The sequence below is a fragment of the Panicum virgatum genome, chromosome 5K (assembly GCF_016808335.1).
Source record: "Panicum virgatum strain AP13 chromosome 5K, P.virgatum_v5, whole genome shotgun sequence".
In the NCBI taxonomy this organism is placed as follows: Eukaryota; Viridiplantae; Streptophyta; class Magnoliopsida; order Poales; family Poaceae; genus Panicum; species Panicum virgatum.
Window position 1 is genome coordinate 53,662,426 of NC_053140.1, and position 17,613 is coordinate 53,680,038.

General features: G+C 44.5%; 2 protein-coding genes across 4 annotated transcripts; one reads left to right on the forward strand and one right to left on the reverse strand.

Annotated features, from left to right (window-relative positions):
- Positions 1 to 125: 125 nt before the first annotated feature.
- LOC120708562 (V-type proton ATPase subunit a1-like) lies at positions 126 to 10,978 on the forward strand. The gene is made up of 18 exons (XM_039993871.1): positions 126 to 436; positions 1,452 to 1,496; positions 3,667 to 3,789; positions 3,912 to 4,019; positions 4,581 to 4,694; positions 4,774 to 4,947; positions 5,174 to 5,311; positions 5,470 to 5,577; positions 5,704 to 5,811; positions 5,909 to 6,057; positions 6,254 to 6,407; positions 7,009 to 7,169; positions 8,971 to 9,177; positions 9,252 to 9,435; positions 9,523 to 9,606; positions 9,824 to 10,017; positions 10,103 to 10,162; positions 10,312 to 10,978. Exons 1-18 carry the CDS (start codon positions 296 to 298, stop codon positions 10,514 to 10,516), a joined length of 2,457 nt encoding a protein of 818 aa, XP_039849805.1. The 5' UTR covers positions 126 to 295; the 3' UTR covers positions 10,517 to 10,978.
- A 2,681-nt stretch (positions 10,979 to 13,659) lies between these two features.
- Positions 13,660 to 15,923, reverse strand: LOC120708563 (nuclear transcription factor Y subunit B-3-like). Of its 3 annotated transcripts, none has more exons than XM_039993874.1 (8): positions 15,770 to 15,923; positions 15,437 to 15,660; positions 15,190 to 15,319; positions 15,035 to 15,040; positions 14,457 to 14,549; positions 14,335 to 14,385; positions 14,161 to 14,199; positions 13,660 to 13,960 (listed from the first exon to the last, which is right to left on the reverse strand). In XM_039993874.1, the coding sequence occupies exons 2-7, from the start codon at positions 15,628 to 15,630 to the stop codon at positions 14,179 to 14,181; spliced, it is 495 nt and encodes a 164-aa protein (XP_039849808.1). In that variant the 5' UTR covers positions 15,631 to 15,660; positions 15,770 to 15,923; the 3' UTR covers positions 13,660 to 13,960; positions 14,161 to 14,178. The 3 variants fall into 3 exon arrangements, with proteins under 3 accessions (XP_039849808.1, XP_039849806.1, XP_039849807.1); XM_039993872.1 differs by having other exon boundaries at positions 14,161 to 14,213; positions 15,770 to 15,921; XM_039993873.1 differs by lacking the exon at positions 15,770 to 15,923 and having other exon boundaries at positions 14,161 to 14,213; positions 15,437 to 15,724.
- Between the last annotated feature and the right edge of the window lie 1,690 nt (positions 15,924 to 17,613).

Consider the following 17,613-nt stretch of genomic DNA (forward strand, 5'->3'; position numbering starts at 1 on the left):
AACCCGGGGTGCCGAGCGACCAACCGAATGAAACACCGGCGCCCACCAGGGTTGGGCCCACGGGCCAGCCACCGCCCACCGCGCGCCTCCCTTCCGAGCCGCTCCCTCCCTCCCTCCCCCGCGATGGGGCTCATGGCAGTTGCGCACTCGTAGAATAGAGTGGAGAACAGAATTAGGCCGCCCCCTCAGATCTGAGGCGCCACCCGGCCACCGCACCGCGGCGTCCTCCTCCGCGCGCTCGCGGCGCCTTCTGGAAGCTTCGGGAGGGCGCGCTCCGCTCCGGCGGGCGGGCGGGATGGGTGTGTTCGACCGGCTGCCCCCGATGGACCACCTGCGGTCCGAGAAGATGTGCTTCGTGCAGCTCATCATCCCCGCCGAGAGCGCGCGCGTCGCCGTCACCTACCTCGGCGAGCTCGGCCTCCTCCAGTTCAAGGACGTGAGTCGCCTCCCTCGCCCCCCCGCCGCTCCTCGCTAGCCTCTCCGCCTCTCGCGTTCTCGCTCGGATCTGCCTGATCCAGCCTCGGGAGTCGTGATCTCTCTCCAGACCCCGCTCGCGCGCGTCACTCTCTGCGGTCTGTTGGATCCAGCTCTAGGCCGTGGTCGAATTGGAGGGGTAGTGTTTGATCTCGGGTGTCATTGGATCCCGGTTTGGCGCGTGTTTCATGTTTGAGCTTGTTTGGGCACCTGCAATGATCGATTAGTGTGGGGTGGTTGTTTTAGATTGGACTATTGGAGGGCACGAACCTGGCAGTCTCGTTGGGGCCTCAGGTTCACGTGAATGGGTTAATGTGACAGAGCTGCAGAGGTTTTCATGACAAGCGTGGAACTGGATCAGTGTGCTTCAGCTTCATTTGAATATTCATAGTATCCATCTGTACTGACTTGAACCAGTTTAAGCAAATGAACGCCACTGTGTCTTTTGTGACAGTCTGCACAAACGAATTATTAGAGGTCATCAAAACAATACTATACACCACATAGTTGCATGCTTTGAAATAGAGAAAATCATACTCATATACTGGTTCAATAAAATGAGTAATGGCGTTCTTTTTCTATTTTGAGATTGGGTGTTCAAACCCCTGTATGCGTAAATCTTTTTTTACTCTCTTACTTCTATAGTCTTTTTATGTACCAGCCTATTATCATCACGTTTGATTATTATTTTGAGGAATCAGGTGCATTGTTAGTTTATTGCAATGTTGGGCGGATTCAAAACAATATTTTTGTTGTTAATTCATTTCAGCTATTGGCTTTATTTGAAGAAAGAGGCAATATTTGTTGACTTTGTTGTTGCAATGTCACTGTAGAAAACTTTGTTACTGTATGGGTATTGTGGTGCCATCATTGGGTGGGGATAGAGCCTACTTGTAATTTTTTAAAGTCTGTTTCTGTTCGTGTTAGCTGCTACAATGGGTTTTGCTGATTTCTTTTATCATCTGTATCTGCTGCAGTCGAATGAGGATAAGAGTCCTTTCCAGCGTATATTTGTCAACCAGGTACTCCAGCTTACTGTATTCTTCATTTCACGTTTTCCTTTTTGTGTTGATGACCTTGCTTTGCCCGCACATATCTTTTGATTCTACTACAGAAATGCCTTTACTTAAACATGGAGTTTGGAACATATTTTATTTTGTTTTATTCTTCAAGTATGTCACTGCTTTGGTTAGCTCAGAATATTTGCTGTGCAGTCAGATTACTAGTTACTTAAGAATTAACAAGACAGAGCATTACAAGGGAATTACATAGCGAGAAACATTTTCAGAAAGTTTTATTTGATCTGTTGGAATTTAAATCGAACACAATAAATTAAAGCAATTTGCTGCTATGCGCTGTATCCTTGTTAGGGGCTGTTTGGTTGCACGCTGTCGGTTGCCACGCCTAAAGTTCAGCGGCTACGGCCACTGCTTGGTTCCAGCTTAAGCTACGGCTGCCACAGCTGTCGTTTTCCTGCCTGTGCTTGTTGTTATCCTGTGGCAAGGCTGTGGTTTGTGGTGGCCATTTCGGTCGCCACGGCGCTGTGGCGCTGCCGAACGTTAGGCATGGCAGACTGTGGCCACAAACCAAACAACCCCTTAGTTTCTTTCCCTGAAAAATAAGTATCATCAGCTAAGTTTGTTTTCCCCCCTTAATTGTGGAGGCACATTAATTATGACCATTCTGTTCTCTAGTACAAGTGCAAACAAGCATCATGGATTGGGTGTTTTACTTTAAAATATTAACAATGAATGTTGCTCTTCATAAGTCAACTACAAAGAATATATAGGATTATATTGAATCAATTTATCATATGATTGAGACTAATATTTCTTTCCCTTTTTGTTAATGAGAGCTGTTGGAAGCAACTGATAAAATAAGGATTTTAGTATTATATATGTGAGACATGACTCTTGTTGGGGAAGGGGTAAAAATACATGTGTTGCTGTAAATAAGCCATGGCTCTATTTGGTATTGTGAGTACTGTATGTTCGATTGAGTTGCCTTTTGAAGTACGCTAATGGCACAGAGTACAGATTGTGTAGATGATGGAAAATTGGAATATTATGATGAAGCAATGTTTTACAGTCGTCCAGTCGAACCTAGTCGCCATGGCACTGATAAGGTGATTAGTCGAGATTAGTCGTCGATCAGGCCGATTATTCGAGCCTAGTCGAGTCTAGTCGTCATATCATACCAGGACCGATATGATATGTATACTATACATTACATTGCATATATCAAGCATGAACACCGCAATGATGCAGTGCTCTAGAGTAGGTTGAGAAGTCCTCGATTGATGCCTATTTGCTACTACTACTTCTGGTGGATCACAAAGCATGGAACTTACTGACTTGGAGTACTTCTGTGTTTGTGGGTTTTACTGGACCAGAAACTATGAATGAAGTGATTGCAGTTTGAGCAATTTTCATCTTGGCATGCTTGACCTTTGTCTCAGAATTTGGTACCGGTACTCTTGTTGTTCCTTGTTCTGCGGTTTCAGCCCCTTGCTCTTGTTCACCTTCATCTAATTGCACAAGCACAATTCTTGATTTCTTATTCAAGTAAGCATGCGTGTCTTTCCTGACCATCTCTAGAGCTTTCGGACATTTCACTGCATCCCCATAACCCCCAGCAAGGTGCTTCTTGAACCTTTTAATTCCTAAAGGAACAACCTTCTTGCAAAATATGCATTGCACCATCTCCTTCTTTAGAGGATACCTAAAACCTAATGGGCCTAATACCAGCCCAGTAGTCCAAACGCCCAGTGAACACGGCCCATTACAGCAAAATTGATCGTTTTTCAGCCTAGTCGGCCGACTAATCGCCGACTAATCGGACGACTAGAATTCTAGTCACGCAGACCTAGTCGTTACTCCTTATCAGTGTTACAGGAACGATAAGCCCGACTAATCGCGATTAGTCGGACGACTGTAAAACATTGTGATGAAGTCATCAGTAATGGAACTTATTATTTCCATTGAAGTTAGTATGATCATGGCACTGCTCTGTCCTATATTTAGCACAATTAGAATGATGAAATGATCAATAAATTAACTTTTTATTTGGGCTGTTGCTTTTATTTATAGATATTTCATGTACACCAACTCCCTGATCCCATCCAAAATTAAAAAAGATATATCTGGTTCCAAGTAACTTTTTTATATAACAAACCTTCATAATTCCCTGCAGGTAAAGAGATGCGCAGAAATGGCACGTAAACTAAGATTTTTCAGTGACCAGATCAACAAGGCAGGTGTCAGATCTTCAGTTCGACCTGCACTTGAACCTGATATTGATCTGGAGGAGCTAGAGGTGCATTAATAATCTTTCCTAGAACAGAAAACATTATGCGTTTTTCCCAAAGTAGCCGATCTAATCGACAATAAATAGTACGCTTTGTTGAAAATAAACACTTGTTCTTGTTGGTCCTCTAGGCAAGATTGGGTGAGCATGAGCATGAGCTTCTTGAGATGAATACCAACAGCGATAAGCTACAACAGACATACAACGAACTTCTTGAATTCAAGCTGGTCTTGACAAAGGTTGTATCTCTATTCTTGTTGAATATGGAACTATCAATCCATATATTTCCTACGTATGTTCCATGGAGATAAATGATCTGCACTTATATATTTATGATCGCATTGGTAGCCTAAGTGAATTTTCTTATGAATAGATGGAATGTGCCAGAAAAATACAGCATAGTTAATGATTGGTGCCTTGTTTTAACCTATGAACTGTAATATTACTTGGGCCTTGTTTAGTTCTCTTCAAAATTCCAAAACTTTACAAGATTCCCTATCACATCGAATCTTTTAATGCATGCATGAAGTATTAAATGTAGCTAAACAAAATAACTAATTACACAGTTTGTCTATAACTTGCGAGACGAATCTTTTGAGCCTAGTTAACCTATGGTGGGACAATAATTACCAAATACAAACGAAAGTGCTACAGTGCTTTACACCCAAAACTTTATGCATCTAAACAAGGCCTTGGCGAGCATGCCTTTATTGTCACTTGCCAGTAAAATATTGACTTTGATTTAAATATTGCGTTTGCTCTTCTTTCTGTTCCATGTTTTCTCAAACAACATCTTGCAGGCAGGTGGCATCCTTGCTTCTTCTCACAACCATGCAGCTTCAGCTGAACGGGAACTAGATGAAAACATATATGACAGGGAAGTGGACGAGGGAAATGCCTATTTGCTCGAACAGGTCTTATTTCTGCTCTGATCCATAAAGTTAACATTATTCCATTTTCCTGTTCCATTATCATAAAGCAAACTGTTGCCAGGGAGTGCATCAAGGATCTTCTGGAAATTCTGGGGTGAGGTTTGTTAGTGGGATAATATTAAAGTCTAAGGCACTGGCTTTTGAACGGATGCTTTTCCGAGCGACAAGAGGGAATATGCTATTCAATCAGGCACCTGCAGGGGAACCTGTTACTGATCCCATATCTGGTGAAGAGGTCTGATTAATCATGGTTTGCCCTTGCTAATTCCTGTGTATATTGAGTTAAATGTTTTGCTAAATTTGTCTCAAATTATTTACTGATTGCACTAGCTGCACTCTATTCAAATTTCCATTTGGTTCTGCCCAAATCAATACATATTCTAGTTTACAAATCCAACTTTGTGTGGTGCAGTTCATTTGATACCTTTGAAACATCTGAAAATGTTTTGACATTTTGACAGGTAGAGAAAACTGTTTTTGTAGTTTTCTTTTCTGGGGAACAAGCAAAAGCAAAGATACTAAAGATCTGTGATTCATTTGGAGCAAGTTGCTATCCTGTTCCTGAGGAGATGATCAAGCAGAGACAGATTTTCAATGAGGTATTTTAGTTCCCTGTTTGCACCCTAGTTCATCAATTCATTTGTGCAATTTGAAATGCAATGCATCATTTGATTTTTTTTATTCTCCCTATTACTATATTATTGGAGTGTTTTGAGGCTTCTATGATAGCAACTTACAATTTTACGACTTCTGTCAGGTATCTGCACGCCTCTCTGACCTGGAAGTTACCTTGGATGCTGGAATCCAACACAGAAACAAAGCTCTTGAGTCAGTAGGATCACAATTGTGGAGGTGGACAATCATGGTAATAAAGTAAATACCAATTTCTCATTTTCTCTTTCTGTACATTTTCACCCTACAAGGTCTTTGTTTTTTTTTTCCATGCTGGTACATGGAACTGTGAATCATAACATTTTTGTATTCCTTTTAGGTTAAAAAGGAGAAAGCTGTATATGACACACTGAACATGTTAAACTTTGATGTGACAAAGAAATGTCTTGTTGGAGAAGGATGGTGTCCTATATTTGCTAAATCTCAGGTCAACAACTACACATTTGTTCCAATCGTTGTGGCCATTCCTTTTTTTCAGAACAAAAGCTTTAGAAGATGTTTCTTACTTTGAACTTGCGTTTCAGATCAAGGATTGTTTGCAGCGTGCAACACTTCACAGCAATTCACAAGTTGGAATAATATTCCATGAGATGGACACCCTTGAATCACCACCTACATATTTCCGAACTGATAAATTTACCAATGCTTTCCAGGAAATTGTTGATGCATATGGGTATGTACAAAGATGTCAAAGCCAGCATGAAAGTGAAATACTCCCTCTGTTCCAAATTATGTCTAGATACATAACAAAAACTATGCATCTAGAAATGCCCAAACGACCAATAATTTGGAATGGAGGGAGTACTTGTTCTGATAGTTTCATCTTTTATCTTCCACACTGAATTGATTGTGATTTTTTTTTGTTGCAGTGTTGCTCGATATCAAGAAGCTAATCCAGCTGTATATTCTGTTGTGACATTCCCATTTCTTTTTGCTGTTATGTTTGGAGATTGGGGTCATGGGATATGTCTGTTACTAGGAGCTTTAGTACTTATACTTCGTGAGAAGAAACTCTCCTCACAGGTATACTTGGTTGAATTTGGTCCTTCTTTCTTTCTTTCTTTTGCGTAGCCACTAGAAACAAATCTTGTATCATGTTATTACTGTACTAAATAGTTTCTTAATCTGTAGTTTGAGCAAATATTACAAAGGAATTTGGGCAACTGAATAAAATTCTTAAAATGGAAAAACAGTCTACTCCGTATTGTTTCTTGAACATCTACCTCATTTCTGATTGTAGTGGTATAAAGGCACAAGGGACCTGTTATGTCATAGGACTCGTTCAGAAACATGGCAGATAAACCTGACATATTTTCATACAAGTCGAGAAAATTCCTTATAATGTAGACGGGATCCAGTGCAACATATCTGCATGCAGGAACCCAGTAAAGAGGTGTTCTGGGGCTTCTGGCTTGGGCTGACAGTTGTCTGTTTAAGTCTTAGTATAATTTTGTGCATTAAAAAAGTTTCCGTAATAAATATGATATTGTTTGGAAGCTATTAGTTGCTTTAAGGGTATCTTTGAGAAACTTAATCTGAGCTTGGCATCTTGCCATTTATTCCACATTGCGTATGTGAGTTTGCTTAACCTCTTCAAGTAACCTCTGCCAATTACTTATTTCAGAAGCTTGGCAGCTTTATGGAGATGGCATTTGGTGGACGATATGTTATTCTTCTGATGGCAATATTCTCAATATACTGTGGCCTTATATACAATGAGTTCTTCTCGGTTCCATTCCATATATTTGGCAAATCTGCCTATGAGTGCCGGGAAAAAAGTTGCAGGTATGTCTGCTATTTGTGTGTTCAAGTTTTAGTGGGACAATTGCTATGTTACACGGATACGGGTATCGGATACGCGGATACACACTTTCTCAAAAAACACCGATACGGGGATACGGCTAGAATAATTAATAATTATATATAAAATATCACATAATCAGATATCCATCCTTATCTAATCTCGAGGCTCAGAGAGAAACTGGTGCTAAAATCATCAGGATCGAGCGTACTGTAGCCACGGGACCTTATCCCTTCCTCCCTTCTTCCTCCGCCAGCCAGCTCCCCGCACAGCTCCAGCCGCCGCCTTTGGCCTGCGCGTTGTGCCCCACCCACGCGCCACGCCCCACCTCTGTTTCTGGCCCACACGCCGCACCCCGCCTCCACCGCCGCCCAGCTCTCCGACCGCACCTCGCCACCGTCCGGCTCGCGCGCTGCCGCCCCACTTCCACTTGCTCCCTTCCTCCCCGCCATTTGCTCGAGCGGGAGATGGCGAAATCGAGGGGGCTAGCAGCAGAATCAAACGGGCGGGCAGCAGAATCGAGCGGGGGTCGGCCGCCGTCTCGCCGCGGACCCCCCGGCACGGGCCCAATCGCCGCAGATCCAGAGGGGCGGGGCGACAGGGAAGGGCGTGAGGGAGAGACCTCTGCCTCCGGTCGCAGCCCCTCCTCTGCCTCCCCATCCCCTCCGCAGCAACGACCGCCGCTCCTCCTCTACCTCCTGTCCGCAGCAGCTGCCGCCGCCACTCCTCTGCCTCCCCTTCGCACTCCGTAGCAGTGGCCGCCGCTCCTCCTCTGCCTCCCCTCCATAGCAGGGTGAAGTATTGGGCCGTCTGATGGTTTGGGCCACGTATCGGATACACGTATTCATAGTAGTACGTATCCAAAATTTTAGGATACGGCTTGGAACGTATCCGAGGCGTATCTAGGGCGTATCCGTATCCGATACGTACCAGATACGAATACGCCACCCTCTTGACGTATCCGTGCAACAGAGGACAATTGTTCTCTGGAGTTTCTAAAATGCTGGGGAAATCACCTAAGCTATATTATTTGTTAATTAAGAGTCGGTCAGGATCGGCTTCTCTTCTCTCGGACTTCGTAGTAGAAAAATCTGTTTTGGTTAAGAATTACTGTGAATCCATTCCAATCTAATATTGAGTAATCAAATCCTTCACTTCATTGTTTTTGAGATCTTTAAATAAGTGGATTAATCGAACGGGGATAAAGAGAGAGTCACCTTCTACATGTTAATACTGACAACAATAAGATTTCTAGTAAAAGGAAAATCCATTGTATTCTGTTTTGCTGGTTGCTGGATGATCTAAATCCCTACAGTTTTGGGTCACAGTATCTTGCGATGACATCAATCACTGTATCTTCATTTTGCCCCCATGTTGCTTTCACAGAATATACAGTCTACGTGATAAACATATTGAATTACAGGAAATGAGGAAATGTATCTTTTGTACTACTAAAGAGCTATATGCATCAAACATTAGACACGCGCTGTCGCTCATTCTTCAGAAGAGAGCCTTTATAAGATACACACCTACTACAAAAATCATGGTCGTGAGTTTAATTTAGTGCATTGGCTGTAGTAAAGTTCGTGCTCAGTGAGACATATTTGTTGCTCGGTGCTAGTCCTTTTTGTTGCATGTTTGTAGAGCTTTGTGCGCTTGTTTATTCCTTTTCTGAATGTAGCCTCGTAGTTAATGAAATGTTGGACCTCCTTGAGTAATGGTGTGAGATAGCAATGTGCCAAATGTTTTATTCTGGAAGATCTAATACCAACCTGTGTGCTTCAGTGATGCACATACTGCTGGTCTCCTCAAAGTCCGTGATCCCTATCCCTTTGGGGTGGACCCAAGTTGGCGTGGAAGTCGGTCTGAGCTGCCCTTTCTAAATTCATTGAAGATGAAGATGTCTATACTAATGGGTGTTGCTCAGATGAACTTGGGAATTGTATTAAGTTATTTTGATGCGCGGTTTCATGGAAATGCCCTTGACATAAGGTATTGTATCTTCTGTTGGGATGTAACCGAATTTGAGGGAACTTGCAGTATTTTTAACTGTTAACATTTTTCAGGTATCAATTCATACCACAGATGATTTTTCTGAATAGCCTTTTTGGTTACTTGGCACTCCTGATTCTTATCAAATGGTGCACGGGCTCTCAAGCTGATCTTTATCACGTAATGATATATATGTTCCTTGATCCTGCTGGAGATCTTGGAGAAAATCAACTGTTTTGGGGCCAAAAGGAACTCCAGGTTCAATAAAATGCCCCCTTCTTAGAATAGAAGACTCTGTATTTCCAACACCCTTTATGTGATAACTTATCTGCTTTTCCCTTTCAGATACTTTTGTTGCTTATGGCTTTGGTAGCTGTTCCATGGATGCTCTTCCCAAAGCCTTTTATCTTGAAGAAACTTCACAAGGAGGTATATTGATATTTGACATGGAAAATGTACTTGGGAAACATATTAAGGAAACTTTCTATACTAGTTGCTTTTTGACCATGCCAACTAATTAGGGCACCCCGAAAATTTCTCAAACATTCAAACTAAATGATCAATGCTTATGAGAACCAAATTGAAATTAATACCTTCTCTTTTCAAGTATGCAAGGTGAATTACTAATTTTCATACCTGGATGCAGAGATTTCAAGGTCACACCTATCGTTTCCTAGGGACATCTGAAATGGATCCAGATTCTGAACCTGATTCAGCCCGAGCACGTCATGATGATTTCAATTTCAGTGAAGTCTTTGTGCATCAAATGATACATTCCATTGAGTTTGTACTCGGTGCAGTTTCAAATACTGCATCTTATCTTCGGCTTTGGGCCCTGAGGTTCGCCTCTTGTGATGTTTTGCGACAAAAATCTTATTTCTCCCAGTTCTACTGCTCACTTCTATGTGTTCTTCATCCGTTCCAGCTTGGCACATTCAGAGCTGTCAACAGTTTTCTATGAGAAGCTGCTGCTACTTGCCTGGGGGTAAGCACATTCTTCCTCGACTCCGACAAACTCCATATATATTGTCTACATCATAAAAGGAAACTGTATATCAAAGTTTTTTTTATTTATACTGGCATGATGCACAAAATTTAATGATCGTTCACTTCTTCATTCTTTATTATTCATAGGTATGATAGTCTTATCGTGAAGTCAGCGGGACTTGTAGTTTTTGCTTTTGCTACTGCCTTCATATTGCTCATGATGGAAACACTGAGTGCCTTTCTGCATGCATTGCGTCTGCACTGGGTTGAATTTATGAACAAGTTCTACCACGGGGATGGCTACAAGTTCAAGCCATTTTCATTTGCTCTGCTAGCAGACGACGAAGATTGATGCATGCGAAATTCAACACTTAAGGAGATTCAGTTCGTTTCTTGCAAATTTTTGGAGCACGGCAGTGGAACTTTGTGGGCGAGATGGGTTTTCCCAATACACAGTATTTTGTCAGACCGCCGGACTCCTTCCCAGCACATGCGTGCAGTCGTCATTTGGATTGCCAGCGTCGGGAAGGAGGTTTTGCAAGTTTACGGCAATATTGTAGAGGGCAGGTTCGTCGTACAGTTCCTCCAACAGAGATGCAGATTATAGTTGCTAACAAGAAAGATAGAAATGTAGATTTGCCCCCACCTACTTTTAGCTTTAAATTTTATCAAAGTGACTGGTCCTTACCACTTAAATGGAAACGACTTTTTTGGCCATTCTTGTGCCGAGGGCTGGAAGAAAGGCATGACAGATATTTTACTGTATTGTTTTACGATTCAAATAAATATTTATCCTTGTGCTTATTCTTTTAAATGCCGCTCTTTTGTCTGCTGTGTCCAGTGTTCGTGTGTGGGTTTGGCTTTTTGGAAGTTTAATTTTGAGTATGCAAAGTCAGTCGCAAAACTGTCATTTCTGTAAATCACCTAGAAATATTAAAATATTGATGCACTCCAGTGTATTATTTGCATAGCTGCCACGATGAGCAACAGCATCCTCATTTCCATGATGCGTGGCTGATGTCTTTCCGGGACGGGCGTGACAGGAACGTTGTCTTATTGCAAATTTTAGTGATGGTTGGATTAAATTCCATAATATACAAGTCTTACTCCGATCTATACCAAAATAAAATTGTCTAGTAAAGAAAAACTGGCAAAAAAAAAACACTGCAAGCTAGGGAAGTTTTTAGAACCCCTACACCTCAAGCACTAACAGTCCCTGAGATTTCTTACACCACTTTAGAGATGGGTTAGCGCAATGGCAGGGGCCATTTTGGACTGTAGGTGGTGAGCAAGTAGGGATATAAAGCCGCCGATGATTACCGATTATGCAGAGAATGGAAGGAGAGGAGAAAGAAAGCGAAGAAGATAGTAGGACTGGACTTTTTTTTAGAAGAAAACACGGGATGAGGAATAGCTATTACCAATTAGCCAACCGCATGGTCAATATACTGGGGTGGGGTTAGAGAAAAATAGAGGCTTCATAATATATAGATAGATCATTTAGGTTCGCCCTACCTTCTTCCCCGTTTCCTTCCTCTTCTTCATACGTGGATGAGTGTGTGGGTGGGGGGGGGGGGGGGGGGGGGGGCTACAGCCCCCGCTAAGATCCGCCCTTGCCTATGAGTCTATGAACATATCAGGTGCAAAACAATCTCTCCGTGCAAATTATAGAAACTTCAATCTGGATCATCAGATAGACATCCAAGGGGAGGGGTGCAGAGAGGTGGGAGGGAGGATTTGCAAAAGTGTTGTCGGTACACTTAGACAAGGGTGCCCTCTCCTACAAGACAAGGACGAAGGCGCTCAGGAGCGGCAACCACAGACCACGAGTCCGGACCCCCGCGGACAGTTCCCGAACCTCCGCGGGCCGGACCTGGGCCTCTACAAGTGGAAGCCGGACCTCCAGGAGGCCTGAGTCATCAAGCCTCAGGATCTCCGCTCCCCGCTCGGGCAGGGGTCCGGAGCCGCCACGTGCCCCTGTGGGCGCGGCTGCCGACCCCCCGGGTCCGGTGCCGCCATGTGTCCCACAGGCGCGGACCTCTGCTGCCCGCTCGGGCAGGGGTCCGGAGCCGCCACGTCCCCCTGAGGGCGCGGCCGCCGACCCTCGGGTCCGGTGCCGCCACGTGTCCCACAGGCGTGAGTCTTCTGCCTGAAGCCAGCCTTCCTGCCGCATTAAATGCTGGTGGTTGAGGCGTGCGCTGCCAGAGCAGGGCATCGGATGCCCTCTCGCTGGACAGGCGTGACATGACAACACGGTAAGTCCGCCTATTTCCAAGGCGGCTCGTCTGTTACCGAGGCATGTAGCAGTGTCTCAGCGCCGCGCGCGTGGGCGACGAGTCATGATGACCAGTTACTAACTAGAGCAACAGTGCACGCTGCTACAGCGGACTGAGTCAGTAGTTCGGCGCTTCATCATGACCTCGACGCGCGGCTGCAAAGGCTAGACTCTACTCCAACAGGACAGCTCAAGACCATCCCTAGTCAGAAGCCACGCACGGAGGCCGACGACAAGATCTCCGAATCTGAGACATTGAAGGTCGAAGTCTAGTTTATAATACATCGCCGGACCCACCTGTCGGGGTCCCGCTCAGTGTACTGCTCCCCTTGGGCTTATAAAAGGGAGAGCACACACGGTAGAAAGACAAGTTCACACAGACACAAGTTCTCGGGACTTCTTCCAGGTCTCTCTCCTCCTCCACACTCTCGCTCAAGCCCAGGGCTCTAGCAAGCTCTCATACAGCACTCTCTAAGCTCTGGCAATACAACTCACAGTGGATGTAGGGTATTACGCTCCGGCGGCCCGAACCACTCTAAATCCTTGTGTGCTTTTCGTGTTCGTACGCCTCTAGATCGAGCATTCCTTGGCTGTCCCCAAGCTCATCCTGCACTTAGGATTAGGCGGGTGCAATCCGCCACCCGGCTGGAGAAATCCTGCGACAAGTGTGATTATCCAGTCCAAAAGCGGGTCCAGATTGTAAAATTGCTCAATCTCTCATTCCCCTTGGATGTTAATCTAGTGACTCAGATTGAAGTTTTCATAGTTTGCACAGAGAAGTTGGTTTGCACCTCATACGCTGCCTAAAATTTGTGCAAGGAGGGGAAAAAAGTGAAATAACATATGAATAGTACAGAGTTGCTGCTTAGGAATGAACAGTTCAACTCACAAATATTCTTGTGCTGATTTCTCCCTTTTCTGTTTCTCCTTGCACAATATTCTGTTGAAGCTCAAAATTGATTGGACATAGATGAGCATATGATATATTCCTTTATATATCTTTCTTGGAAAATTCTATTCACTTTTAGAGGCGTTGGTAGCACGGTAGACCTAAATTGTAGGAGCACGTAAACACCCAGTGCCCTCAGTGGAAATGCTTATAGCAGCCCTGCAACACACGTCACAGAACTCACGGCCGCATCAACTAGGATTCAGGCAACCCTCACATTCTGATCGGAGGGGCAAACATAGCAGGATTTAGGTTCCAGAAAACGAGCATAGGCTGATAGCAGACCTGTATGGTAATCACCATTATTTGCTCCTAGGACTACTACATTATATTTATGCTCCACAATACAGATCTGTGAATGTAAAAGGCTGCCAAAATAGCAACGGTCAAATCATTCTGAATATACAGACAAAAGCAAGCGCTAAACCATATAGGCGAACTATTCTCAAGGAAGCCAATTTACATCTGAGAGGCAGCCCTAGCAAAAGTTGAACACCCTTTTTAGGTGCCTTCAATTTTCTGCCAATAAACATAGAAGCAATGCAGCGACTTCCCTAGATGATGGATAACCACTGGAGAAAGAGACAGAAGCAACAGTCAGTCAGATCAAAGAAAATGAGGATTTATGCATAGGGCATAAAGAGAATTTTCTGCTTTAGAGCTGAAAAGATGCATCTTTAGGTTCCATTGTTAAACAAATACAGATTTCAAAAGAGAATAGAAAATTTGCGTATGTCATGAAAAGAAAAATGCACAGGGGCAATAAGATTACCATAAATTGCTGCTGTCTTCAGTTTTTCCCCTTTAGGTATCCCCATTATAGTACTGAGTGTGTACATGGAAAAAATTGTCAGTGAAATAATGCGACGTTTAAAATTTTGTGCCAGGTTTAGTATCAGCTATTTACTAGCAGTGTTTACTGACAAGTGAAAGGATGGTAAATTACCTGTGGTTGCATATAGCCCATCCCTTGGTTGTAAACTCCATGTTGAACCAACTGCAGGTGACATGATTAGGTCAGTTTCGGGAATAACTGGGAGGAGATCGATACAAGTTAAAAATGCTAACCTGGTTACTTGAGCTACTGGTACCACCATGGGGACTAATTGCATCCTTCTTTACAGAGCCCTCACCAGCCTTTGTAGACAACTTACTATCACCCTACCAGAATTTAGCAAAAAATTGTGATCAGTATTACATTGCATCTTTGATGTGCAAATATTACATGAAAGTTCTAAATTGCTCACAGCAACCACAGCAAAGAAGCTTTGGTAGCCCAACAAAGAATAGGCTATTACCAAAAACAAATAGATCATCTATGCAATGTTTCTCAGAACTAGCATCTACAAACCATCAGGTACCTTACTAGATGGCATACAAACCATCAGGTACCTTTCCTAGGCTGCAAACTAACCACAATAAGGATATATCCAGTCCTGTTCAGGTGTAATGTTTGCTATTATGCATTCCTCAAAGCTAGTTATGCGCATTTCCTGCCAACTGCCAAATATTTTCTAAGGGGTTATAGCTCAATAACCAGAACCTGAATAGGTTGTGTAGACAGTAGACTACACAGTTCAGCGGAAGCAAAGGCAAACAAGTGCTGCTATGATGGAGAAATTAATAAGCGTATGAAGACCAGATACCTCCATCTGCAGTCACCAGCCGGTCCCCAAAGAGAATATGCAAGGAGCACAGAGAAGCGTCATGAGACAGATGCACAAAAACATTAAAAAAAAAGAAAAGACATTGAAGAAGATCCACATCTACACAACAGCGAGCAGGAGCATCACTGACTGACCTCTCTGTACTTATGTAGGTACATCTTGAGGGGCTCGACGTACTCCTCGAATCCGAGCGTAGCCATCGCCCACAGCAGATCGTCGCCGTTGATGGTCTTGCGCTTCTCCTTCTGGCACTTGTCGCTGGCCCTGCACGCACCCACCGGCGCCGCCAGCGCACAAATCAGAATCATCCCAGAAGAAAAGGGCGAGAAGCCAACCTGATCCGAGGCCGAGGGGCTACGCTACCGGGCCGTGTCAACTCACTCGCTGGTGACGAAGGAGATGAACTCGGAGACGCACTCCTGCAGGGTCTCCTTGGCGTCCTTCGCGATCTTGCCGTTAGCCGGGACGGCCTTCTTCATGATGCGGCTGATGTTGGCGATGGGCAGGAACCGGTCCTGCTCCCGGACGCCGCCGCCGCCGCCGCCGCCCTCGTGGCTCCCGCCGTCGTCCGCCATCGCCGGGGACCGGGCGCCTCCGCCGAAACCCTAGATCCACCAAGACGAAGCCACACGGCATCGATCGCGTCAGAGCTCAGAGGCGCCGCCGGGAATCGGCAGGTGGCGGGCGGGCAGCGTGTCGACGCGCCGTACGTACCTTATAAAAACGCGCGCGCGGGGAGGCGAGGCGGGGAGGAGAGAGAAGGGAGAAGGGAGGAGAGAGAGAGGAGGTGGCCGCGGAGAGAGGAGGAGAGGAGGGGAATGGTGATCGGACGCTGGAGAAGAGGAGGCGGTCTGGGTGGGTGCGATGGAGGAGGCCGGGGTATCCGGGCCGTTCGTCAGCTGCAAATAGGGACAAGGAGGGGAGTGGGCCCTGGGCCGGTGCCCCCCTAGATCTGCCCATGGACCCGCGGGGCTAGATGCAATACAGTTTTTTTTTATTTTCAATTATTTTTAATTTTTTAAAGAAAAATGAGAAAACTTTGGATTGCCATATCTTGTTTTCTTACCAGGGTTGGAATATAAATCTATTTCAACATGTCAATTTTCGTCGAGAGATTTTGTCTGAATAATTTTCATTGAGAGATTTAAACCACACAACAATTAAAAAGACTTGCCGTACTAAATACAAGACTATTTCCTTAACTCTCAACTTAAATATAGCAAATTTGAGTAGGAGTAAAGGTCTATGGAAGTATGGAACCAATCAGCCAAATGCCTAATGAGGAATCAACTTATCTAGAATGGAATGGTCAGCTATCCATTGATTTTAGTGGGATGAATCAATTCCTCGTTAATGTAGACTTTAACTGTGTATTTGTGAAGGATGATATTGTGATGGATCAGTTTATTCTACTCCCAAAACCATACAAAATTGTTAGCAGCGAGACTATGATGGATCGCCTCATTTCTCTAACCAAATGTTCCACGGATGAGGTGCCATAACAAAACTTGTACTTAATTTCAATGATTTGAGTACTTTCTCCAATTCACACACTTTCTTGGCTGCCCCTCAACGTGGAAATTCAAGTTGGGTTTCATATTCTTCGAATCTTGGGTTTCATATATTCTTCGAATCTAACATGGTTGCAACCTAGCACGCCCCAATTTTCCAGGATTGCTTTAATGTTAAATTTCAGGAGTGGTGTTATAAGCTGTCACTTGCATCTAAACATATGTATAGCTTTAAAGATAACCATATATAACAATCCAATCATTAGTAGAATTCAACAAGTTGAACAAAAATTGTTACAGCTAGAGCCACAAGGAGCCGAGCATTTTTCCTTGTAGCAAAATCACAATTGCATCCAAGACATTGTTTTACCACACCATAAGCACCCCATCAACAGGAAAAGTATGAGCACCAGTACATTTTTCCTTATTGCGAAATCACCATTGCATCCCATACATTGTTTTAACACATCCTAAGCACCACGTCAACAGAACAGAATTGCGCCAAGAACCAGGGTGTTGTGGGGGTTCTAGGGGTACCTACAGCCGGGTGGCGGAACGCACCCGCCTATTCCCAGTGAGGGAGTACTCGGGGAAGTACTAGGCGACGGGGCTGGATCTACGCTGAGACAAGGACTCAAGAACACACGATTTAGAGTGGTTCGGGCCGCCGGAGCGTAATACCCTACGTCCACTGGGAGATGTATTGTTCTTGGTGGTGTGTCTGAACCTATCCTCTGCTGGCCTTGGCTCTTGCCCAGCCTGAGGTTTTCTAGCGGCGCCCCCTCCTTTTATAGATCAAGGGGGAGCGGATACATAGGACGTTGGTGCCCCGACAGGTGGGCCCAACGTGACTGTGGCTACAGTGGTAGCGAATCTTTCCTCCGATATGCGTACTGCTGCTCCTCTGACTCAGGGGGGTCTTTTCTTGTCCCGTCAGCTAGGCGCCCGTTGGAGTAGCGTAGCTTGCGGCGTGGCCTGCTGAGGCTATTATGTAGCGTCATAATGGGCGAAGCTGAGCCGTTGCATCCATCTGGCAGACGCAGTATG